This window comes from Tachypleus tridentatus, unplaced genomic scaffold (assembly GCF_004210375.1).
Source record: "Tachypleus tridentatus isolate NWPU-2018 unplaced genomic scaffold, ASM421037v1 Hic_cluster_1, whole genome shotgun sequence".
Taxonomy (NCBI): domain Eukaryota; kingdom Metazoa; phylum Arthropoda; class Merostomata; order Xiphosura; family Limulidae; genus Tachypleus; species Tachypleus tridentatus.
Window position 1 is genome coordinate 27724274 of NW_027467777.1, and position 26799 is coordinate 27751072.

General features: G+C 30.3%; 1 protein-coding gene across 2 annotated transcripts; it reads left to right on the forward strand.

Moving 5' to 3' along the window:
* LOC143241682 (CYFIP-related Rac1 interactor B-like) lies at positions 1–26799 on the forward strand. 2 transcript variants are annotated; one of them, XM_076484913.1, is made up of 10 exons: positions 1–405; positions 5030–5128; positions 7783–7904; positions 9088–9193; positions 10255–10391; positions 12819–12893; positions 17574–17779; positions 20832–20958; positions 22625–22695; positions 23132–23383. In XM_076484913.1, the coding sequence occupies exons 2-10, from the start codon at positions 5059–5061 to the stop codon at positions 23193–23195; spliced, it is 978 nt and encodes a 325-aa protein (XP_076341028.1). In that variant the 5' UTR covers positions 1–405; positions 5030–5058; the 3' UTR covers positions 23196–23383. The 2 variants fall into 2 exon arrangements, with proteins under 2 accessions (XP_076341028.1, XP_076341029.1); XM_076484914.1 differs by lacking the exon at positions 23132–23383 and adding an exon at positions 26025–26799 and having other exon boundaries at positions 2–405.

Below are 26799 nucleotides of genomic sequence, written 5' to 3' on the forward strand. Positions count from 1 at the left end.
TGGTGAAACTATTAGTGTGATAGGCCTAAGGCTTCATTTTTTGATCTTTAAAATTAGGCCTTTACATACCGTATTAATTATTATTAAATTCTTTAGACATTGAGTTTAGTTAGTATTTTATTATCTAATTTTTGTAGAAAGCACAGTAAAACAAGGCATCTACCCATTTTGAGCGTATGGTTATCTTTTTTGAATCAACGTATAGTTTGTTACTTCCTTAACCGACAAGTTTTTATTAGAGTTTGAATCAATACATTTAACAACACAACTTAAAGTATTGTATCACTGAGTTCGAGTTTTAATGTCTGGCAAAGCATTTTGCAAGGTGATGACTAGCTAGAAGATTGGTATGAAAGCCAGACTTAAAAATAACTCGTTTGCAACTTATAATAAGTTGTAACAAGGGTAAGTGGAGACAGTTACCTTCTTGATGATGAGAAACCCGCTTGAAATAAAAATGTATCTCAGAATGGCTGGTATGGGTATTAACACTTTTATTGATAAGGAGAGAACAACGTTTCGACCTTCCTAGGTCATCTTCAGGTTCAGTAAAAGTGTTAATACCCATACCAGCCATTCTGAGATACAAATACTAATATTATATTATTCATGTGCCCCCAATACTGTGATTAAAGGATATATATGAGTTATACATCTTGTCTAGCAGTTAGGTCATTTGAATGTTTTACTAGTTGATGGTTAGTCAGTCGTGTTTGACTTTGTAATTATGTTTAATGAACTAAAGAATCATTTAAAAGTTATTGAATGCTTTTCTTTTTCTGTTGATTCTCTGTTCACACTGTCTTATGTTCATTTGATTTCATATGAGACAATTGAATGAAATATAGTATATAATTATTATAAGTCATACTTATAGCAAGTATAATATCTGGTTGTAATATCTTGGGGTAGTAAGAAAGATTGCTGCTAACTTAACATTTTGGCTGCCATTTACCACACCAGTTGATAACAACCAACCTTTACTGATGGACTGGCTGACATGCTGGTGGGTTAGAGACAGTTATGTTTCAAAGCGAAATTTCTCTTGTTGCATACAAGTTTGGAAGACAGCTCCTTACCACCTTATGAATGGCTCTAGGGTATGAATTATTTCTAAGAGTAGTGACAGTTCACATGTAATAATCATTTGTGTAGTTGGAGAGGGCACAAAATATTAATTATGTTATTGAAAGTTTGAGTCTGTTCTAATTTTGGGCATGTTGCTGCTTCTAGGCTGGAACCTTGTATATTGAATATGTCAAATCTTGGAAGAATGTGTTCACTTTTGTACAGAGAATAGTAAAATTATTCGATGAGAAATGTTCAGCACATTTTATGGCTGTATGGTACTACATATTTGTTCATGTGTAACGAAACAAGACCTGACAATTATTCTTAAAATTACTTTTTAGTGCAAAAAATAACAAAATTAATCTTCCACCAAAACTTAGAAACTATTTTTTGTGATGAATGTTAGTTTAGGGATTAGCCTAAAAATATTGCTAGCAATGAATGTACCTAACTGATGAAACAAGCTTTCATTTTAGTAAGATAGATGTGTTAAATTAGCCATAATATATATTTTTAATTTTGATTTATACAGGTAGCTACTATCTCTGATCAGAAGTTATTGTTAAACAATACATTGTTACTTTAATGAATTGTAAATGTTTAAAGTACATTTACAACAGAGCAAAGAATTAACTTATAAGTGGGTGATTTGTTTACTGTAACAAAACCAAACAAATTTAAAATTCCATAAATAACTGTAATGGGAAAATAATAATATGATTTGTACTCAAATACCATGTAATTAAAATATCTCATTTTATAGCAACAAATCATAACTAATATTTTGAAGAAAGAATTATCTTTGAGTTTCTAATCTGATCAACTAAAAAACCTGAACATATTTTCACAGTTTTCTTGCAGTTGAATGCTTTAATGATTAAACATGTAAAATCACCAATTAGAATAAGGACCAGGATTTTCTAACAGTAAATAATTAGTGTAAGGCAAGAGTGATTATATACACATAGATATAACTTTTTAACATGCAGCTAAGTTGACATTTTGGGTTAGAGGCTAAAAAGGCACTTTCTACTGAACAATCTTCTGTTGTTTGACTCGAGTATCTGTCAAGAGTTAGTCCGCATCAATAGGCAAACTATTCTACTGTCCTAGTTTTTACACGTAGAAGACCAAGATTATATTTCGAAAGCTTACATATATTACCTCCAATTTTTTAATTCCAACTCTCATACAATCTTTAAAGAGATAATTCACATTCTTTATAATTTGAAACATATGAACTAAGCCTTATATTTCAGAGAAGGCAGATGTAGTTTATGCTCTCCTCGCCCATCTCTGCATCCTGATATCCTTCATGTTCTGATAGGACTGAAACAGTACATGTGTACAGCATTTGTGACAATCTTATTTCTTTACTTCTTATAACAAGAAGTACAATTCTTGCTCATAAAATTGAACCAGAGCTGTACACACACAAAAAATTTAACTCACAAAGATTTCCCACAAAAACATCACATGTTAATACAATATCGTTTATATCAAATTGTACACAAAAATATCACTAGTTAATACAATATCGTTTATATCAAATTTTACACAGAACATCACTAGTTAATACAATATCGTTTATATCAAATTTTACACAGAATATCACTAGTTAATACAATATCGTTTATATCAAATTTTACACAGAACATCACTAGTTAATACAATATCGTTTATATCAAATTTTACACAGAACATCACTAGTTAATACAATATTGTTTATATCAAATTGTACACAAAAATATCACTAGTTAATACAATATCATTTATATCAAATTTTACATAGAACATTACCAGTTAATAAACTGTTATTTATATCCTAGTTTACTCAGAACATCACTAGTTAATCAAATATGGTTCATATCCAATTTCACACAGAACATTGCTTGTTTATAAATTATGCCTTATATCCAATTTTACACAAAACATCACTTGTTAATAAACTGTTGTTTATATCCAACTGTACACGACATCACTAGTTAATACAGTGTTGTTTATATCCAATTGTACATGACATCACTAGTTAATACAGTGTTGTTTATATCCAATTGTACATGCGACATCACTAGTTAATACAGTGTTGTTTGAATTCAATTTTACACAACGTCACTTGTTAATGCAATGTTGCTTGTATCCAGTTTTACAAAGAACATTAGTTAATACAATGTTGTTTGTATCCAGTGTTACAACTTGTTAATACAGTGTTGTAAATATCCAACTTTACACAGAACATCACTGGTTTATACAATATTGTTTATATCCAGTGTTATACAGAACATCACTTGTTCATACAATATTGTTTGTATCCAATTATACATGGAACAACACTCGTTAATAAGCTATTGTCTGTATTAAACAGAACATCAGTAGTTACTAAACAGTTGTTTATATCCTATTTTACACAGAACATCACTTCTTAATACAGTGTTGTTTATATCCAATTTCACACGACATCACTAGTTAATACGGTGTTGTTTATATCCAATTTCACACAACATCACTTCTTAATACAATGTTGTTTGTATCCAATTTTACACATTACTTCTTAATACAATGTTGTTTGTATCCAATTTTACACGACATCACTTCTTAATAGTGTTGTTTATATCCAATTTCACACAACATCACTTCTTAATACAATGTTGTTTATATCCAATTTCACACAACATCACTAGTTAATACAGTATTGTTTATATCCAATTTCACACAACATCACTTCTTAATACAGTGTTGTTTATATCCAATTTCATACAACATCAATTCTTAATACAGTGTTGTTTATATCCAATTTCATACAACATCAATTCTTAATACAGTGTTGTTTATATCCAATTTCATACAACATCAATTCTTAATACAGTGTTGTTTATATCCAATTTCACACAACATCAATTCTTAATACAGTGTTGTTTATATCCAATTTCATACAACATCAATTCTTAATACAGTGTTGTTTATATCCAATTTCACACAACATCAATTCTTAATACAGTGTTGTTTATATCCAATTTCACACAACATCAATTCTTAATACAGTGTTGTTTATATCCAATTTCATACAACATCAATTCTTAATACAGTGTTGTTTATATCCAATTTTACACAACATCACTTCTTAATACAGTGTTGTTTATATCCAATTTCATACAACATCAATTCTTAATACAGTGTTGTTTATATCCAATTTCATACAACATCAATTCTTAATACAGTGTTGTTTATATCCAATTTCATACAACATCAATTCTTAATACAGTGTTGTTTATATCCAATTTCACACAACATCAATTCTTAATACAGTGTTGTTTATATCCAATTTCATACAACATCAATTCTTAATACAGTGTTGTTTATATCCAGTTTCATACAACATCAATTCTTAATACAGTGTTGTTTATATCCAATTTCATACAACATCAATTCTTAATACAGTGTTGTTTATATCCAATTTCATACAACATCACTTCTTAATACAGTGTTGTTTATATCCAATTTCATACAACATCACTTCTTAATACAGTGTTGTTTATATCCAATTTCATACAACATCAATTCTTAATACAGTGTTGTTTATATCCAATTTCATACATCAATTCTTAATACAGTGTTGTTTTTGGAAAAAATTATTCATTAGCTTTATGTTGCTACCATTATTTGAAAGTGATATTCTTTTTAAATATATTACATTATATGATGTGAGGGACATAACTTGGTAGTAGATTACAGCAGAATAAATAATTGACTGTTGTTGAATGAATATATTACATAAATTAACTTGGTGGTATATTATAGCAGAATAAATAATTGATGTTGTTATTGTCTATAATATTCAATACACAATAAAACATTTTAATAAAATGATTACCAAATCTTTTTACAGACATGTTAAAAATTTTGTTAAGTCAATCCGTGATCTGCTTAACTCTATTTAAATTTCTTGAATCACTTTTAGATAATATATGCAATTGAGAAGAAGTGGAAATGGGAAATCTACTTAAGTTATTGTACAGGGATGAAACACCAAAATATGATGTCTTTGTGGATTTTGAAAGTAAGTAATGGTAATTACTATTATGTAAGAAAGAGGTACTTGTATACTGCTGGACCATTAAGTGTGGTGAATGTTTATAGTGTACAGAGTTGGTCTTTTAATGAAAAGTGACATGCTGTGGGTGTAGACTTGAAATAGATAGTAGTTATATACACTTGGTGCATATTATACAGGGTGAGCCAAAAGTAGGTGGACAGTAAAAAAACATTTATTTAGAGATCACGTATACGTACAACTATATGTAATAAGACAATTATATTAATGAAAATAAAATGTTATTTATTAACGCAAATGCTCAAATTGTTTTCCTTCTTGATTTACACAGCTTTGAAGTCTACCTCTTACGCTTCGACAACCATTTTTGCACAAGTCACTCTGGGCATTAATTTCTTGAAATGCATCTCTTATGTAATTTTTTAAATCACCGACACTTCTTGGTTTTGACTATAAACTTTTTCCTTGAGTACTCCCAAAAGAAAAAAATCCATAGGGTCAAGTCGGTGAGCGTGCTGTGTCGATTGGACCTCTTGACCAATCCATTTCAATGGAAATGTTTCATCAAGATACTCACGAACTCCTTTGGAATAATGTGGAGGGGCCCCATCTTGTTGAAAATAAAAGTAATGTAAATTAGGTTGTTGCTGTAACTGGGAACAACTTGATTCCTTAGAATTTCGAGATACTTATCTCCTGTAATTGTTCCGTCCAAAAAAAATGGTCCATAAACACCAAAACTTGAAATACCACCCCAAACATTGACACCAGGCTGATTTAGCTGTTGTTCTAATGTTAAATGCATGTTCTCACTATACCAGAAAACACAATTATGTCTATTGACATGACCGGATAATTTAAAAGAAGCTTCATCACTCCACACAATGTTATCTAAAATTCCTGGGTTTTCTTAAATCTTGTTCAGCATAATTTCACTAAATTGCAGTCGCCTGTCTGGATCATCCTCCAATAAGCCATGAATTAGTTGTGGTCGATAGGGTTTCAACCCAATTTGCGTTATAATTCGCCTAATAGATGTTTGTGGTATGTTCAATTCCATAGAAGCTCTTCTGGTGGATTTGTTTGGACTTTGAACAAATGCATTGGCAACACGTTGCTTATTATTCTCTGTACAGACTGTTTTGGGTTGACCAGTTTTAGCAGCATTAAGGATTGAGCCAGTGGCGTCAATTTGTCACGGATATGGTAAATGGTTTGTCTTTTTTGGAGCTGGAGTATCAAATGTTTCAACCCACTTTCTCCTTACAGTTTCAGTATTTTGAGATTTCCAATACTCTTTTAACACCCATATTCTTTTATCTGTATTTAAAGTATTTGACATTATGGGTTCTATTAACAATCTAAAAAAAAAAAGAAAACAGATTAAATTAAAACAAATGTAATTATAAAATTGTAATTATATAACACAAATAATATAGTTGCAACATAGTTATAATATACAATTGCATTAATATAACAGATACATAAACCTATTCCAAATGCTGTCCACCTACTTTTGGCTCACCCTGTATAGTTTCTGTTTTATTCAGATAGACCAGTTATTACATAATTGTTATAAGACACTTTGTCATCTGTATATGTTGTTCCTTACCTGTATTATAGCAAATATTTAATATTTCTAGTGACTAATTTGTATCTTTTGGATACATTTAACTACATGGATTTCAGAATGGTTATTTACCACATATAGGAGAGGTTTCATTAAATGTTTTATTATAGGTTCTTATACCTGTGTCTTCAGCAGTGGTTACTTTTGTTGAGTTTTGACACTGTCTGGCTGAAGACATTTTTCTTTAAATTACAAATCATTGACTTACAGCTTCAACTATTATTCTAACTAGTACCTGCTGCAAGTTCTTTTCAACTGCTTTACACTTCAGTGTTCCAAACATTAGATATGCAGCACTTAAATAATTAAAAACCATTTATTGTCACAGAACTTGTAGCAATCCTTTGTTCTCCCTCTCTCTTTACAAGTTATTAGTTCAAAATGTATCGGTAGTTTATCAGTTTAAAATTCCGTCCTTTTTTATTTATTTAACTCTTGTGACACATTCCTGGGGTGTAAGTAATAAATTAATGAAAATAGAATGACCTCTGTTTTTACAGTTGAAGAAAACAATTTCAGTAGATAGTTTGTAATAAACATATTTCTTTATCAGTATAAAACTATCATAGCAATAAAACAAAGTGAGTCATTCACCTGTAATCAACGGCCATTCTTGTCTTCCAAGCACAAAGTTGACGACAAATAACTTGTGGAATAACATGACAGATTTTGGTTTCATGTGAAGTATGTTTTCATTCATTTATTCCATAGTAGAATATCGTGACAGATTTTGGTTTCATGTAAAGTATGTTTTCATTCATTTATTCCATAGTAGTAGTGTATTGTTTTCCTTCAAGTGTCTTGTCTGTTTGTATTAAGGTTGTCAGTTGGTGGATCTCCACCCTTTGCAAGTTAATAAATGAAAGAGCTTAAAAATTATGGTTTGATCCAACAGTAAAGTTGAATAAAAACTGTTGTATATGTTAAGATGCATTTTTTGAAAGTACAATAAAGCATTAGTTACTACACAAGTACTGTCTGTGTGTAGTCTAAGATATCTCAAAGTTTAATAATATTTTGAATGCTGCAGATGCAAAACCTTCACAGTCTGAAATGACAACCTATAGTATTGTACAAGAAGCTCTAAAGCATTCAAGACAGATTTTAGCTGACCTCAGGGTTTACAAAGGAGCAGGAAATGAAATCAAAGTGGTGAGTTGTTGTGTTTTGTGTTATCTCACTTGTGGACATAAATATGAAGTCTTTAATATAGAAAAAACTTTTTCCTTTTATAAATAACATTAAAATAATTTTACTTGGAATAGTTGCATCATTAAACCAGATTTCTTTTTTAAAGAGAGTATATTATTATAATAAAACTTGATACATACCTTTATCTGTCACTTCCTATTTTCTGCTCTATACACTTTAAATGACAGGAGATAGTTACTCAGATTAGCTGTGTTATACACATCTCATAATTTATCTAATAAACTGGTTTTTCTTATATTACATTTCACACTGTTATCTTGTAATTATAGTACCAATATTTAATTATTTACTGTATAATTCAAGCACTCATTCAGTTTCTTATTTCATATCCTCATAAAAATTACTTTTTGGCTGTACTATGGTACTCTCCTACACTTGATTCACCACCTAACAGGGATTTGTTCACTGTTGGATCCACTTACATTGGTCACAATTTGTTTTTAGGGATAATTTACTTATACACAGTTCTATCTGTTATGTTCAGTAAATGTTAAACCTTCAATAATACTTGAAGTGAAAATTTCATTTTTCTATGCTCCATAAGTGATATAAATTGTATTCCTTCTTTAGTGTTACTGTTGTTAATAAGTTTAGTATATCTGGTTTTATTATTTTAGAATGTTTTATTATTATACTTTTATCATTGATATTGCTATACATTGGTAGCATAAAGTATAGAGTTAGGACTAACTTATGCTGTCCTAACTTCATAAAACATTGTTGGTTTTATGGCTGATAATATTGTATATGTTGAGGTACCAAAAACATAAAACAGTGTTGTTTATTGTAACTTTAGGCAGAGTTGGTTTGAAAACGTTAATCAACTGCAACTCCTATTGAAAGAAACTTGATGTTTTGTCTTACCTTTAAAAGGTTAATTTTTAGTTCTGGTCTCAGTAGGTGGCCTTCTTTGATACAGTGGCGAGTATGTTTAAATATCTGTGATTACAGATGACTGTTAACAATTTGGAAGTTTCTTATAAAGTAATACACTGTAGCTTTTCTTGTAGTGTGTTATTACTTGTATACAATTCTTGAATAAATTGGACTTATTGTTGGGCAGCATTCATGTTACACAAAGAACCTTCTATCAAACATAGGCTTTCTTTTAATTTTTCAACAGGCAATAGGGAACCCGCAAAATAAGCAATCCCAGAGTGCAGCTTGGGAAGCTGTTATACCTCTGGTCACCAAGCTTAGAGAATTCTACGAATTCTCCAAGAAATTAGGTAATTATCACAGACTTTGTAAATTCTTTAAAAGAAACATTTGCTCTTTTTTGTTTTGTTGTTGTTGGATATGCACTTATAGCATTTTATGTTAAATCTTAGATGGTAGTTTTTGTTTGACTCACTTAGGTAGAGAAACTGTTTAACATAAATGATTTCTGATAAATTAGTTAAATTAACAAGTTGACAAAAATTTGTGTAGACAGTTTGTGTTAAAGAACCTTAAACAAGTATGTAGGTGTGTTGTCTTAAACAAGTATGTAGGCGTGCTGTCTTAAACAAATTGTGTAGATATGTTGTTTTCTTTACTTTAACAAAGTGTAAAAAAATTGTACACAAATTATTTCCACTAAAATGACCAGTGTTAAGTAAGGCATATAATCTCATCTCAGCTCAGGATATGTAAGGCTATGTGTTATACATAAACATATCATTAGACAGGATATATAAAGATAGGTGTTATACGTGATTGCATCATTAACCTAGTTGCTTTTAGGTTTTTGTCAGTTTAAACATTTCCTACATCTTAACTTGCTACTGCTTTGTTATGTGTTACACTTTACAGCCTTTGTCCTCTTGATCTGAGCTCAGCTGTAAACACTTCTTTTTTATATAAGAGACTCAACTTGTGTACGATAGTTTTAGAAATAATGCTTCTATGCACTTCAACTAAGTTGGGTCACCAGTTGAACAATGTTTTCACAGGATTCATTTAATAATTACAGTTGTTGTCATTGTCTTGGTGATGGTGAATCATACAGTCACCAAGGAATTGGTAAATAAAAACTACCTGGTTAGTTGCTGTTGATAACAGTAATTAGGATAAACTGATAAATGGTCATAAGTGGGTTAACTATAGTCTGATTACAAACTTTATTTAAGAACTTATGTGCATTTGAAGTTTGTTGGAATAAAGTAGATTTTTATGCAATTGAACTAACTGACCAACAGTTTTAGTTTTAAAACTAAAATTTATAATTAAGAGAACTTAATTTTTTAGGTTGAACAAACTGCAGATTACAAGCGTTAAGCCTATTTAACAACATTGTCTTATATTGTAGAACAAGTAGTTCCTCATATACTGTGGGATTTGTGTTCTGGTCCAATGACTCCAATGCAACACTTAGAGACTCAACAAGCTTTAGTAAAACAGTTTGCTGAAATCTTGGACTTTGTGTTAGAATTTGATGATTTAAAAGTAAGTAGAATTTTTTATGTAGATATTAAAAGGATGTAGTTTTAAAAGTAAAGATGTCACACTGTGTGTACCAGTGTGATAGATTTAAAATCAGTTCACTAACCATTGTTAGTAATAGTTTATATATGTCACATTGTGTCATAATTATTGGAATTTAGCCAGCAAAAAATGTACTTCTGTCAATTTAGCGCTATCTCCGTCATTATCTGCTTGGTCATTGTGGCAAACAGGAAACAACTGTCCAGTGATTTAAAAAACTGAATTATTGTAAAATACAAGTCTCGTGTGTCTCTTTCCGGTATTGCTACACAACTTAATGTGCCGAAATCTACTGTTCAAAGCACTATTGCCAAGTTTAAGCTTACAGGATCAACTGCTAACCTCCCTCTTTCAGGACACCCCACCAAAATTCCAGAGAGAACGAAGAGGAAGGTTCTCAGAGAAGTTAGCAGGAACCCTCGTTTAACACGTAATGACATACAGAAACTGGTAAGGGAAACTGGGGTTGAAGTAAGCACCTCTACAGTTATGAACATGTTACGCTTTTCTGGGTTCAAAGCATGTCTTCCCTGTAGAACTCCATATTTAAAGCCTGTTCATTTAGAAGCACGATTGAGGTATGCAAGAAAGCATGTAGATAAACCCTTTACCTATTGGAAGAGTATTCTTTGGATCTAGCTCTTCAGCCACAATGATGTTTGGAATATTTTCTGTAAGAAGGGGGAATGAAATCTTCCAAAGAACACTGCCCCTACAGTTAAACACGGAGGTGGCTCGATCATGCTATGGGGTTCCTTCAGCTCTTCTGATGTAGGCAGCCTTCACCGCGTGAATGGAATCATGAAAAAAGAAGAGTATGTTGGATCTTCCAGCACGACAATGACCCTAAGCACACATCGAAATATGTGCAATCCTGGTTGCAGAGTAACCATATAAGCATTCTGGAGTTTCCATCGCAGTCACCCAATCTCAACCCAATTGAAAACGTTTGGCATGAGTTGAACACCAGGGTTCATCAGCGTCATCTGAAAAACTTGCAAGAGTTGGAGGCCTTCTGTAGAGAAGAATGGAAGAAAATACCAGTCAAGTACTGTCAAACAATCATAGAGGGCAATGAGGAGAGATTGCGCCAAGTAACTCGCCTGAAAGGCTACACAACTGACCATTAAAGTAGATGCACGAACACTTTCTGCCCCTCCTATGTTTGGTTATTTGTTTATAAACAGTTTATTTTTCGTTTAATTTACATAAAAATTTGTGTAGATGTGTATTATTATAATATGTATAATATACTATACTTTCATTACCCTAATCATGATACTTTTTATGTTATGAGGAAAACCCTACTCACAACTCAGCGGTACGAACACTTTCTGTCATAACTGTATATGTCTTTGGATTGACACAGTTTGTATGACTCTATAGTTGTGATGTGTTGGATTTGACTGTAGTTAATATATGTCTTTGGATTGACACAGTATGTATGACTGTAGTTAAGACTGTTGGATATGACTTTGTAGTTAATATTTCTTTGGATTGGTACAGTGTACTGTAGTTATGATGTGTTGGATATGACTATAGTTAATATGTCTTTGGATTGACATAGTGTGTATGACTGTAGTTAAGTGTTGGATATGACTCTGTAGTTAATATATGTCTTTGGATTAACAGTGTGTATGACTCAGTGATGTCGAGAAACCCACTTGTGGAGAAATTTATATGTAAGAACGGCTCGTTTGGGTTGAGAAAATATTTTACATAGAAGAGCGAACAACGTTTCGACCTTCTTCGTTCACGATGACCTGACGATGACCGAAGAAGGTCAAAACGTTGTTCGCTCTTCTATGTAAAATATTTTCTCGACCCAAACGAGTCGTTTTTACATATAAAGTGTGTATGACTATAGTTATGTGTTGGATATGACTCTGTAGTTAATATATGTCTTTGGATTAACAGTGTATATGACTGTAGTTAAGACTGTTGGATATGACTCTGTAGTTAATATATGTCTTTGAATTAACAGTGTGTATGACTGTGTTGTGATGTGATGAATGTGACTGTAGTTAATATATAGTTAATATATGTCTTTGAATTAACAGTGTGTATGACTGTGTTGTGATGTGATGAATGTGACTGTAGTTAATATATGTCTTTGGATTGACAAAGTGTGTATGGCTGTAGTTATGTGTTGGATATGACTCTGTAGTTAATATATGTCTTTCAATTGACACAGTATGTATGACTCTGTAGTAATGATGTGTTGGATTTGACTATAGTTAATATATGTCTGGATTGACACATTATGTGGGACTCTATAGTTAAGAAATATTTGATATGAGTTTCTTTGTAAGGATTATTATGTTATTTTTTACGACACTTTATGTTAAATTGTACATGATATTTCTTCTTGTTTTATATCTATTCCAGATGACTAACCCAGCAATACAAAATGACTTTAGCTACTACAGAAGAACAGTTAGTCGGCTGAGGATAGCCAATCAGGTAAACAGTAGGAGGCTACTTGTTGTTGTTAAGCAAAATATTTCTTTAAAGTTTCTATGATGAAAAATTTTTGTAATCTGGGTCAGTAGTTCGTGAACCATATAAAAAGTTATAGTAAGTAAGTTCCTCTTACGCATTTAGATAGTTAAATTTGAAAAAAAAACTGAATTATTTTAATTAAAATGACATATATATGAATAACTAACAGAGCAACTTATGATGAATTATTTGTTTACCCTTTAAATTATTCATTTATGAAGTTGGTCACAGGGTCCAACATCTTGATCATTTTGTGCTTGTTGTAGTTTTTACTTTATAACTTAACATGGTGAACACATCTTCATCAAAGTTTGTAGATTTTCAGTAGACATTACAAGGTTGTTGTACACAAAATATCGGATTTTGTAATAATTTCTCATGGATTTTTCATTTTAAATGTTGACTATCCAACATTCAAAGTCACTTTAAGATTTAACATACTTCTATGCATTAGAAAATTTTCATTTTTCAAAATAAAAACCTTAATATATTATCTTTTATTTTCACTATAGTATCTCTGTGGGTTTGGTCAATTCGACCGACGTAGTTATCATCACAAAAAATAGAAGATACATATAAATTACTCTTTTGTTTTTCCTTCTAGAAACTACAAAGGTTTAGCCTGAATAGCTTATGACATATGATATATATATAAACATTTATTATTTTATTGAGAGAAGTTGAATGATGCAGTGCATGTGCATTCATATTACTGTATCCAATGATATCAAAGTGACCTATCTTAGCTGTATTGTGGTGGGCCAGTATTGTGTAAAATAGTCACATTTCAGTTACAGTACATTATATGTGTGTGTATATATATTATAATTATCTGTTTATAAATAAGTCGTTTCATTTCAGTAACAGTACATTGTGTGTGTGTGTGTATATATATATATATATATACATTGTTACTGTTTATTAATAAGTTGTTTCATTTCTGTTACACTACATTATATGTATATATACATTGTTACTGTTTATTAATAAGTTGTTTCATTTCTGTTACAGTACATTATATGTATATATACATTGTTACTGTTTATTAATAAGTTGTTTCATTTCTGTTACAGTTTGTTACTGTTTATTAATAAGTTATATACATTATATGTATATATACATTGTTACTGTTTATTAATAAGTTGTTTCATTTCTGTTACACTACATTATATGTATATATACATTGTTACTGTTTATTAATAAGTTTCATTTCTGTTACAGTACACTATATGTATATATACATTATTACTGTTTATTAATAAGTTGTTTCATTTCTGTTACAGTACATTATATGTATATATACATTGTTACTGTTTATTAATAAGCTGTTTCATTTCTCTTACTCTACATTATATGTATATATACATTGTTACTGTTTATTAATAAGTTGTTTCATTTCTGTTACACTACATTATATGTATATATACATTGTTACTGTTTATTAATAAGTTGTTTCATTTCTGTAACACTACATTATATGTATATATACATTGTTACTGTTTATTAATAAGTTGTTTCATTTCTGTTACAGTACATTATATGTATATATACATTGTTACTGTTTATTAATAAGTTGTTTCATTTCTGTTACAGTACATTATATGTATATATACATTGTTACTGTTTATTAATAAGTTGTTTCATTTCTGTTACAGTACATTATATGTATATATACATTGTTACTGTTTATTAATAAGTTGTTTCATTTCTGTTACAGTACATTATATGTATATATACATTGTTACTGTTTATTAATAAGTTGTTTCATTTCTGTTACAGTACATTATATGTATATATACATTGTTACTGTTTATTAATAAGTTGTTTCATTTCTGTTACACTACATTATATGTATATATACATTGTTACTGTTTATTAATAAGTTTCATTTCTGTTACAGTACATTATATGTATATATACATTGTTACTGTTTATTAATAAGTTGTTTCATTTCTGTTACAGTACATTATATGTATATATACATTGTTACTGTTTATTAATAAGTTGTTTCATTTCTGTTACACTACATTATATGTATATATACATTGTTACTGTTTATTAATAAGTTGTTTCATTTCTGTTACACTACATTATATGTATATATACATTGTTACTGTTTATTAATAAGTTGTTTCATTTCTGTTACAGTACATTATATGTATATATACATTGTTACTGTTTATTAATAAGTTGTTTCATTTCTGTTACAGTACATTATATGTATATATACATTGTTACTGTTTATTAATAAGTTGTTTCATTTCTGTTACAGTACATTATATGTATATATACATTGTTACTGTTTATTAATAAGTTGTTTCATTTCTGTTACACTACATTATATGTATATATATATTGTTACTGTTTATTAATAAGTTTCATTTCTGTTACAGTACATTATATGTATATATACATTGTTACTGTTTATTAATAAGTTGTTTCATTTCTGTTACAGTACATTATATGTATATATACATTGTTACTGTTTATTAATAAGTTGTTTCATTTCTGTTACACTACATTATATGTATATATACATTGTTACTGTTTATTAATAAGTTTCATTTCTGTTACACTACATTATATGTATATATACATTGTTACTGTTTATTAATAAGTTGTTTCATTTCTGTTACACTACATTATATGTATATATACATTGTTACTGTTTATTAATAAGTTGTTTCATTTCTGTTACAGTACATTATATGTATATATACATTGTTACTGTTTATTAATAAGTTGTTTCATTTCTGTTACAGTACATTATATGTATATATACATTGTTACTGTTTATTAATAAGTTGTTTCATTTCTGTTACACTACATTATATGTATATATACATTGTTACTGTTTATTAATAAGTTGTTTCATTTCTGTTACACTACATTATATGTATATATACATTGTTACTGTTTATTAATAAGTTGTTTCATTTCTGTTACAGTACATTATATGTATATATACATTGTTACTGTTTATTAATAAGTTGTTTCATTTCTGTTACAGTACATTATATCTATATATACATTGTTACTGTTTATTAATAAGTTTCATTTCTGTTACACTACATTATATGTATATATACATTGTTACTGTTTATTAATAAGTTGTTTCATTTCTGTAACACTACATTATATGTATATATACATTGTTACTGTTTATTAATAAGTTGTTTCATTTCTGTTACAGTACATTATATGTATATATACATTGTTACTGTTTATTAATAAGTTGTTTCATTTCTGTTACAGTACATTATATGTATATATACATTGTTACTGTTTATTAATAAGTTGTTTCATTTCTGTAACACTACATTATATGTATATATACATTGTTACTGTTTATTAATAAGTTGTTTCATTTCTGTTACAGTACATTATATGTATATATACATTGTTACTATTTATTAAGAAGTTGTTTCATTTCTGTTACAGTACATTATATGTAAATATACATTGTTACTGTTTATTAATAAGTTGTTTCATTTCTGTTACACTACATTATATGTATATATACATTGTTACTGTTTATTAATAAGTTGTTTCATTTCTGTAACACTACATTATATGTATATATACATTGTTACTGTTTATTAATAAGTTGTTTCATTTCTGTTACAGTACATTATATGTATGTATACATTGTTACTGTTTATTAATAATTTGTGCTATCTATTTGTAAAGTTTATATCCAGCTATTTATTTTTGACATTTTGGTAACTTTCTTCTTTTGATGAATTAATGCTTGTGTACAAACACATGATTTTTTAATGTTTGGTCAATTATAGTTTCTAAACACTTAATTTTTAATCTTAATGTAGTTCTATATTGTTTGGTGTCAGGACTCTGTAGATGGATATTGTTTTGTGTCGGGACTCTGTAGTTGGTTATTGTTTTGTGTCGGGACTCCGTAGTTGAATGTTATTTTGTGTCGGGACTCCATAGTTGAACGTTGTTTTGTGTCGGGACTCCGTAGTTGGACGTTGTTTTGTGTCGGGACTCCGTAGTTGGACGTTGTTTTGTGTCGGGACTCCGTTGTTGGACGTTGTTTTGTGTCGGGACTCCGTAGTTGGACGTTGTTTTGTGTCGGTACTCCGTAGTTGGACATTGTTTTGTGTCAGGACTCCGTAGTTGGACGTTGTTTTGTGTCGGGACTCCGTAGTTGGACGTTGTTTTGTGTCGGGACTCCGTAGTTGGACGTTGTTTTGTGTCGGGACTCCGTAGTTGGACGTTGTTTTGTGTCGGTACTCCGTAGTTGGACGTTGTTTTGTGTCGGAACTCCGTAGTTGGACGTTGTTTTGTGTCAGGACTCCGTAGTTGGATGATGTTTGGTATCAGGACTCAGTAGTTGGATGATGTTTGGTATCAGGACAAAAAGAACACCTTTCTAAAAACAACACTTTGTACATGATAAATAAAGTGAAAGTGGTTGTTGTGCATGAATATAACTTAAGTCAATAATATTTTCAATGACATGTTTCTTGCACATGGGCACTGATGTTCTCTTGGAATCCTTTCAAAGTTGCTAAACTTTTTGAAAGTTTTGTCTAGAGTATTGGAGTCATAAATAGGCTATGCCTACATATTTTTGTGGTTACTGTTAGATGAAACTTGGGTTGGTTGGATTTTCCACAGGATACAACTGAAAGTGAAGATTTGGAAGTTCCAAACGAACTAGCCAACAGGATGTCACTGTTTTACGCTCATGCAACACCAATGTTGAAGGTTCTCAGTGATGCCACATCACAGTTTGTTAGTGTCAATAAGGATCTACCTGTGGAAAATACATGTGAAACTCTGGGAACAATGGCAAAAGTCTGTCAACGAATGGTTGAAAATCCGTGAGAATACACTTTTTTCTAATTTTAAGGTTTAATAAACATATTCTAATGAATTTTATAATCTATTTTATAATAATATACAAATACCCAAGACACAGTGGAGTGGTACCCACACTGTGCACTGCTGCAAACTCACAGGGGAGTTGCAGGATATTACAAATTTTCTAGGGTACAGGGGAGTTGCAGGATATTGGAACCTTTCTAGGGTACAGGGGCGTTGCACGATATTACAAATTTTCTAGGGTACAGGGGCGTTGCAGGATATTACAAATTTTCTAGGGTACAGGGGAGTTGCAGGATATTACAAATTTTCTAGGGTACAGGGGTGTTGCAGGATATTACAAATTTTCTTGGGTACAGGGGCGTTGCAGGATATTACAAACTTTCTAGGATAACGCAGCGATATTGACATCTGTCGGACACAGCAGGAACTACTAGCTAAAAGTAGTTCACAGTTTTAACATTAGATCATGCTACATTCCTTTCAATGACGTTCTTGAATGTTTGAGATATATTTTTCTTTACTTGTACTTTAGAAATAAGTTGTTTTTCAAGATTTGCAACTGTAATGTAAATCACTTTCATGTATCAACCACCAAATATAGTCTTCCATCATGTTTTCATTATACTCTCCTTGGTAACAGTGTTCAAAGTCCAGTACATCTTGGTGGAAGTGCTCACCTTGCTCCCATGTTCTCCTCTGATTTGCAACTTGCTCACTTTCATCTAACAAATCCCACTCCTTGTGAAATGCTCAGTGTTCGACTTTGTTAGACCAAGATCTCTGATCGAGTCATTGAGGTCTCTTTGGTTGTGGTAGTATGGGTTTCTCTTACCAGCTGCACCTCTGAAATTGTAATCTGAATCTTCAATGTCTACCTGCTCTTCTGATTTGCTGCTCTCTTCTGAGGATGGCTGCTTTCTCTCTGGTGGAGTGGGTACAGGGAGCTCAGGGCAGTGTGGCACTGGGGCAATGGATGATGGAAGGTTCGTATACATGATAGCAGATGCATTCTTTCCAGCCCGACGTTTGGAAGGGTCCACCATGCAGAAATAGCAATTACTGGGAGTGGTCAGTGGGTTCATGCCAAATTCTTGAAATAGAGAACTTCATTGCTCTCTTTTCCCCTCTGTACCATCCTGCAAAAGAGCAAAATAAAATTATTATTATGAAGAATAAATTTATTTCATCCACAACTAATGTGGAAGAGGTTCATGCAAAATATCTTATATATGATATTTTTTCTACAGTATTGGAAATTAAAAAAAAAAAGATATTTAAATTTTAAAAGGCCTAAAATTTATATAATATAAAATCCTACTATTCAAGCAAGCAAAAATTGTCTGTCTTACTTTCTAGAGTTAGACGTAGTGCTCACAGGTAAAATGAGGTGCCCAGGGTTTATCTTGATCCCCGACAGGCATGCCGAAGTATGCCTTGTAGACTTCACACATCTTAGACGTAGTACTCACAGGTAAAATGAGGTGTCTAAGGTTTGTCTTGATCCCCAAGAGGCATGCTGAAGTATGCCTTGTAGACTTCACACATCTTAGCAGATGCTGTGACAGAGTACATTTTTGCTCTTGTCTTGATAAATTGACCACATACATAGCAGAATGTGTCTGAAAAATGCTTGTAGCTTCTTGATTCCATCTCTGATAAAATCAGAAAGGTCTAGGTGTTCACTCAGGCAGCTAGAACTAAACTGAAGTGGTGAGCCCCTGTGTGTGTGTGTGTGTGTGTATATTTATTACTATGGAGAGTTCTAGAAAATTTTAAAAGGTTCATGAAAATTCTTGTAAGTTCTAGGCTCCATCTGGATTTACCTCTGCAGAAGAAGAAAATCTCATTAAGCTGACTTGTGACAAGACTTTAAACACAAAATTTAGCAGCATGGAATTAACTGAGTTTTGGATATCAGTAAAAGATGAATGTCTGCTGCAAAGTACTGAAGCTCAGCAAATCCTAATTACATTTGCAATGTCATATTTCTGTGGAGCTGGGTTTTTGGTGGTTAATGTGATAAAAAGCAAATACCTTACAAAAATCAATGTGGAACAGGAAACGAGGGTGGCGGTGTCCCATCTGATTATAAGTTTTCAGAAGCTGTGCAGTGCTCAACAGGTGCACACATCACATTAGCAATTGTGGCTATTTAAAAATAAAATGAAAATACTGTTTTTACTTTCAACATACATGTATTATTCTTTCAAACGGCTACTAAGATGTTAGAGCATAAATACTTATTAAGTATTAAGTTGTTTGGACCTAACTACTTAATAAATGGAACTGTTAGGCTTTTTTATTAACCAAGGAGAGCTGTGAAAAAATTACTCAATGACTAAAAGCTTTGAGAACCAAGAAAGTTTGGGATAAGCTGACATAGTGATTACGGAGAATAATTAAACATCTATAACTAAAATATCAGATCAACACTACAAGTCCAGAGAACAATTAAACATGTATAACTAAAATATCAGATCAACACTACAAGTCCAGAGAACAATTAAACATGTATAACTAAAATATCAGATCAACACTACAAGTCCAGAGAACAATTAAACATCTATAACTAAATATCTGATCAACACTATAAGTACAGAGAACTATTAAACATCTGTAACTAAAATATCAGATCAACACTATAAGTACAGAGAACTATTAAATATCTATAACTAAAATATCAGATCAACACTATAAGTACAGAGAACTATTAAACATCTATAATAAAAATGTCAGATCAACACTGTAAGTACAGAGAACTATTAAACATGTATAACTAAAATATCAGATCAACACTATAAGTACAGAGAACTATTAAACATCTGTAACTAAAATATCAGATCAACACTATAAGTACAGAGAACTATTAAATATCTATAACTAAAATATCAGATCAACACTATAAGTACAGAGAACTATTAAACATCTATAATAAAAATGTCAGATCAACACTGTAAGTACAGAGAACTATTAAACATGTATAACTAAAATATCAGATCAACACTATAAGTACAGAGAACTATTAAACCTTATTTCCTCACTTTTCAGGGAATTTTGTTCTCGGTTTAACCACAAAGATACGATTTTGTTTGTGTTGAGAGTGATGGTTGGTGTTGTTATCCTGTATGACCACGTCCATCCTGCAGGTGCCTTTGTTAAAACTTCACATATAGATGTGAGTTGTGGATTATTTCTTTTCCATTATGCTAAATCAACATTCTTATGACTGTGCCGTATTGTGTTTAGTTTGTTTTGTAGGAATGTGTTAAGATGGGAAGAAAGTGTTTCTTGAATTAATGTTTTATATGTAGAACAGTTATACATGTAAGTTGTTACTGATATACTACATTAAATAATGTTGTTACTTTGTAAATATTATGTACTGGATATCTATAAAATATTAAGATACAGGGACCTGAATAAAAACATAAAGTTATTTGTAAATATTATGTACTGGATATCTATAAAATATTAAGGTACAGGGACCTGAATAAAAACATAAAGTTATTTGTAAATATTATGTATTGGATATCAATAAAGTATTAAGATACAGGGACCTGAATAAAAACATAAAGTTATTTGTAAATATTATGTATTGGATATCTATAAAATATTAAGATACAGGGACGTGAATAAAAACATAAAGTTATTTGTAAATAATATTATGTATTGGATATCTATAAAATATTAAGGTACAGGGACCTGAATAAAAACATAAAGTTATTTGTAAATATTATGTATTGGATATCTATAAAATATTAAGATACAGTTACCTGAATAAAAACATAAAATTGTTTGTAAATATTATGTATTGGATATCTATAAAATATTAAGGTACATTAATGTGAATAAAAACATAAAGTTATTTGTAAATATTATGTATTGGATATCAATAAAGTATTAAGATACAGGGACCTGAATAAAAACATAAAGTTATTTGTAAATATTATGTATTGGATATCTATAAAATATTAAGATACAGGGACGTGAATAAAAACATAAAGTTATTTGTAAATAATATTATGTATTGGATATCTATAAAATATTAAGGTACAGGGACCTGAATAAAAACATAAAGTTATTTGTAAATATTATGTATTGGATATCTATAAAATATTAAGATACAGTTACCTGAATAAAAACATAAAATTGTTTGTAAATATTATGTATTGGATATCTATAAAATATTAAGATACATTAATGTGAATAAAAACATAAAGTTATTTGTAAATATTATGTATTGGATATCTATAAAATATTAAGATACAGCAACCTGAATAAAAATATAAAGTTACTTTGTAAATATTATGTATTGGATATCTATAAAATATTAAGGTACATGGACCTGAATAAAAACATAAAGTTTTTTGTGAATATTATGTACTGGATATCTATAAAATATTAAGATAGAGCAACCTGAATAAAAACATAAAGTTATTTGTAAATATTATGTACTGGATATTGATAAAATATTAAGATACATTGATGTGAATAAAAACATAATAAAATTTTTATTTGCTGAACAGTATTTTTGTTTATAAAACATTTTTGTGTTGTATACAAAATATAATCTATATTGTGTGATATTTACAGTAGGGGTTATGTGGGTTCCTGTAACTTCCGATGTCAGTGTCTGTGCAAGGTAGCTAAATATGAACTAGGTCTTGTAAATTAACACATTTTCCAAATTCTCAGTTTTTACACCTCCTTGAAGAAGTTAAAAGTAAGTAATATGAACTGGTAAAGTTTCCTGCCTCTTTGTTCTCAAGTTATCTTGAAATTAAACTTTTGTTCATGAACGTGTTCACAGTGTTGTATAGAACATTATTTCCTGTTCCTAGGTAAAAAGTTGCATCAAAGTACTGAAGGAACACCCTCCTGAACTGGTGGAAAGTTTGCTAAATGCTCTCAGGTAGACCCATATATGTATTGTAAAACATTTAATTCAGTGACTTGAATAATGGTATAAACATCTTAATGGCCAGATGTTTTCCTTGAAAGTTATCACAGATTGGTTTTAAGATACAGTGTCTCAACTGGATACAGTTATTTATTTCATGATATGTACTATGTAAATCATCATGATGGGCCTTGCTTTAATATTTTCATTCCAGAATATCAACATTTGTAATTTACTATGTCAAAGAAAAGCTATATTAATGTAATAGTTTTAAAATATTTTGTTAATTAGTATGATCATAAAAAGATATTTTTAGCACACTTTTCCTTCAGTGTTTTTCTACATTTACTGTCAGCTGTTTCGGGTTCTCTGTGAAAACAAGTATTTTGTCTTTAATAAATACATATGAAACATAGTTCAAAGCTAATTCTTACTACTTCCCTTGTAGGTATACCACTATTCATTTAAATGATGAATCTACTCCAAAACACATCAGGAACATGCTTCAGTAGTTCTTTCATCAGACTAGCTGAACTAAAGAATAGGAGAGATTCTGACATCTAGTTGTCAAAACATCTGGAAAACCTTTTAAAACAACATTTATTAAATAAATGAATGAACTTGTACCAATCTGAAAAGTGTAACATGTATAAACTTACAGAAATTTTGTGATTATAATATTGTTTATCCAAAAAAGAAATTTGTATTATATAGTTTTCAGAGTAAAGAAAATTCATTCAATTACAGAAAACATTATTATTATATTTTTAAAAGAAGAATGTTTTTTGTTTTTTAAAAAGTTATTCCAAAGTCGCATTGACATCGTAATTGAAGAAAACAGAAACCAGTTCAATTATTTTTATAGTAAAATAGTCTTTTAATTTATTTAAAATATTAATATATTGAAATTTGAGAAACAAAGCAACAATTACTTTATTGTTTAAATAAGAACATTAAATCAGCTATACAGAAGTGACATTCTTAGTGTGAGTTATAGACTTAATAATGTTAGATCCTGTTTGGAAAATTCAAATGTTGTTATGAAACTTTTCAGTGTTATAATTGTGATACAAATGTTGAGACTTCTGTCGTAAGTATGAGTCCCATGATGAGGTATATCATCATCAGGCCTGTGCTTTATGGTTATTCCACAGTGGTCATCTGTCGTAGTCTGTACATCTTAATATGGTAGTGACCATTATGTCTTCAGGTCTGTTTTTCTGTTCATTCCACAGTGTCATACTAATCCTGCTTTGGTGTCTTCTGCTACATGGCACTTGATAGAGGAGGTGTGATGTGGTTCATATATATTCTTATTTAGAGTCGTGGTTTTTTTATAGTTTCACAGTAGATTACTGGTCATTTTTTTTATAATTCTGTGTTATCATATTGATTTTCTTTCTTTAAACATTTACTGATAATTTTACAGTATTCTATTAGAAATTTCCGTTGGTAGATCTGTGCTGTTTGAATGTAATTTTTATACATTCATCTTGTTGATTTGTTTTTCGTTGGTAGATCTGTGCTGTTTTAATGTAATTTTCATACCTTCATCTTGTTGATTTGTTTTTCATTGGTAGATCTGTGCTGTTTGAATGTAATTTTCTTATCTTCATCTTGTTGATTTATTTTCCGTTGGTAGATCTATGCCGTGCTGTTTGAATGTAATTTTCATACCTTCATCTTGTTGATTTGTTTTCCATTTGTAGATCTATGCTGTGCTGTTTGAATGTAATTTTCATATCTTCATCTTGTTGATTTGTTTTCCATTTGTAGATCTATGCTGTGCTGTTTGAATGTAATTTTCATACCTTCATCTTGTTGATTTGTTTTCCATTTGTAGATCTATGCTGTGCTGTTTGAATGTAATTTTCATACCTTCATCTTGTTGATTTGTTTTCTGTTGGTAGAGCTATGCTGTTTGAATGTTATTTTCATACCTTCATCTTGTTGATTTGTTTTCTGTTGGTAGATCTATGCTGTGTTGTTTGAATGCAATTTTCATACCTTCATCTTGTTGATTTGTTTTCCATTTGTAGATCTATGCTGTGCTGTTTGAATGTAATTATCATATCTTCATCTTGTTGATTTGTTTTCCGTTGGTAGATCTATGCTGTGCTGTTTGAATGTAATTTTCGTACCTTCATCTTGTTGATTTGTTTTCCATTTGTAGATCTTTGTTGTGCTGTTTGAATGTAATTTTCATACCTTCATCTTGTTGATTTGTTTTCCATTTGTAGATCTATGCTGTGCTGTTTGAATGTAATTTTCATATCTTCATCTTGTTGATTTGTTTTCCATTTGTAGATCTATGCTGTGCTGTTTGAATGTAATTTTCATACCTTCATCTTGTTGATTTGTTTTCCATTTGTAGATCTATGCTGTGCTGTTTGAATGTAATTTTCATATCTTCATCTTGTTGATTTGTTTTCCATTTGTAGATCTATGCTGTGCTGTTTGAATGTAATTTTCATACCTTCATCTTGTTGACTTGTTTTCCATTTGTAGATCTATGCTGTGCTGTTTGAATGTAATTTTCATACCTTCATCTTGTTGTTGATTTGTTTTCTGTTGGTAGATCTATGCTGTGCTGTTTGAATGTAATTTTCATACCTTCATCTTGTTGTTGATTTGTTTTCTGTTGGTAGATCTATGCTGTGCTGTTTGAATGTAATTTTCATACCTTTATCGTGTTGGTTTGTTTTCTGTTAGTAGACATATGCTGTGCTGTTTGAATGTAATTTTCATACCATCATCTTGTTTTTGGTTTAAGTTTTAGATAACTGGAGTATATTTTTAATGTGAGTAATTTTTATATTTACTTTTTGCACTAAATTTAGTTTATATACTGGTAAAGCTCTTTAGTTATCTGTAGTGATAAATATTGATTATTAATACTTTGTTTCTGTTGTTGGAAGAGCTAACGAACCTGTAGAATGTTTAAGATTTTTTTACTAGTTGTCTCTAAAAGTTCAGATGAAATAAAAATATTTTGTTAAGGACTATTTAAGAAAAGATGAAATTCATTGTAGTTATTTGACAGAGAAAACAGTTTGTTAGCTGTTATTGTATTAAACATTCCTAAATAGAAGTGATACTTTAGATTTATTGAGCTAGTCTAACTACTGTATTAGTGTTCTGAATTATAAGAACTTGTGGTTTTATAAACCTGGGGAGCTTTGTGAATGATAAATACAGAACTATAAAAAATATAGAATGTTATTGTATTTGTTCTGAATATTCTCAGCTATCACTTTTCAACTGCCTTTGTACTTATTGTTAAGACTAGATAAAATGGCAAATTCTTTCAAGCTCAGTATGTGCTTCTTTGTTTGGTATAGTAAGACAAAACTTGATGTCTGCCTCATACAACGTAAATTTACCATGACTAGAGTTGTCTACTGATGTCTGCTGTGGGACAGATAGAGTTGCAAGAAACTTGTAAGTTTTTAACTAATGGAAGATCTCCATCCACATAAATAGTTTTGAAATGTAAGCCTATTAGGTATTTGAACTCTATTTTATCTGAAAGCATTCTTAATGGGCTGGATCTATTCAGCCAGAACATTTTGCTGTTTGGACAACATTTTGAGCTGCTAGTATATGTGTATCATTTCAAATGTGTTTTTCTCCCCTTTGTTAGATTACTAGATATCTACTTATAATGTTTCACAATCAACGTTGATTTTTGCTAAGTGAACATTACCAAAAATGAAAATACTGTTTCAGATAGTCATGTTATTGGCAGTACTGTTAGAGCTGTTGTCATGTTTGTTTTATTTGGGCTGAACCAAGTTATTCTAGCATTAAGTCAATAAGGGTGTTGGTGTTACATGAGTAGTTAAAAAGTCAAACCACAAACTATACCTCATCAACCCGATAAATTATTGTTAAGATGAAGCCATTAAACTATGTCAGTGTCATATTGAGCTCAAATAGAGTAGTCAACATTTAGTTCATAATGTGTTACTTATTTTATCTTGACCATAAGAAAGTACTGATGTATGGTAATTAAACTGTGAAAGATTGAAAAATACTTGGGACACCAAAACGGACAAGTGTTCGGTCTAACTTGTATTGACAAGGAAACTTCAATTCACTGCAGTCTCTTTCAAT

Bases quoted from the DNA above. Each gene is read 5' to 3' on its own strand.
- LOC143241682 (XM_076484913.1), top strand. From the start codon at position 5,059: ATGGGAAATCTACTTAAGTTATTGTACAGGGATGAAACACCAAAATAT. The intron at 20,959-22,624 runs GTGAGTTGTGGA...TCCTGTTCCTAG, and splicing joins TTAAAACTTCACATATAGAT to GTAAAAAGTTGCATCAAAGT. The intron at 22,696-23,131 runs GTAGACCCATAT...CTTCCCTTGTAG, and splicing joins AGTTTGCTAAATGCTCTCAG to GTATACCACTATTCATTTAA.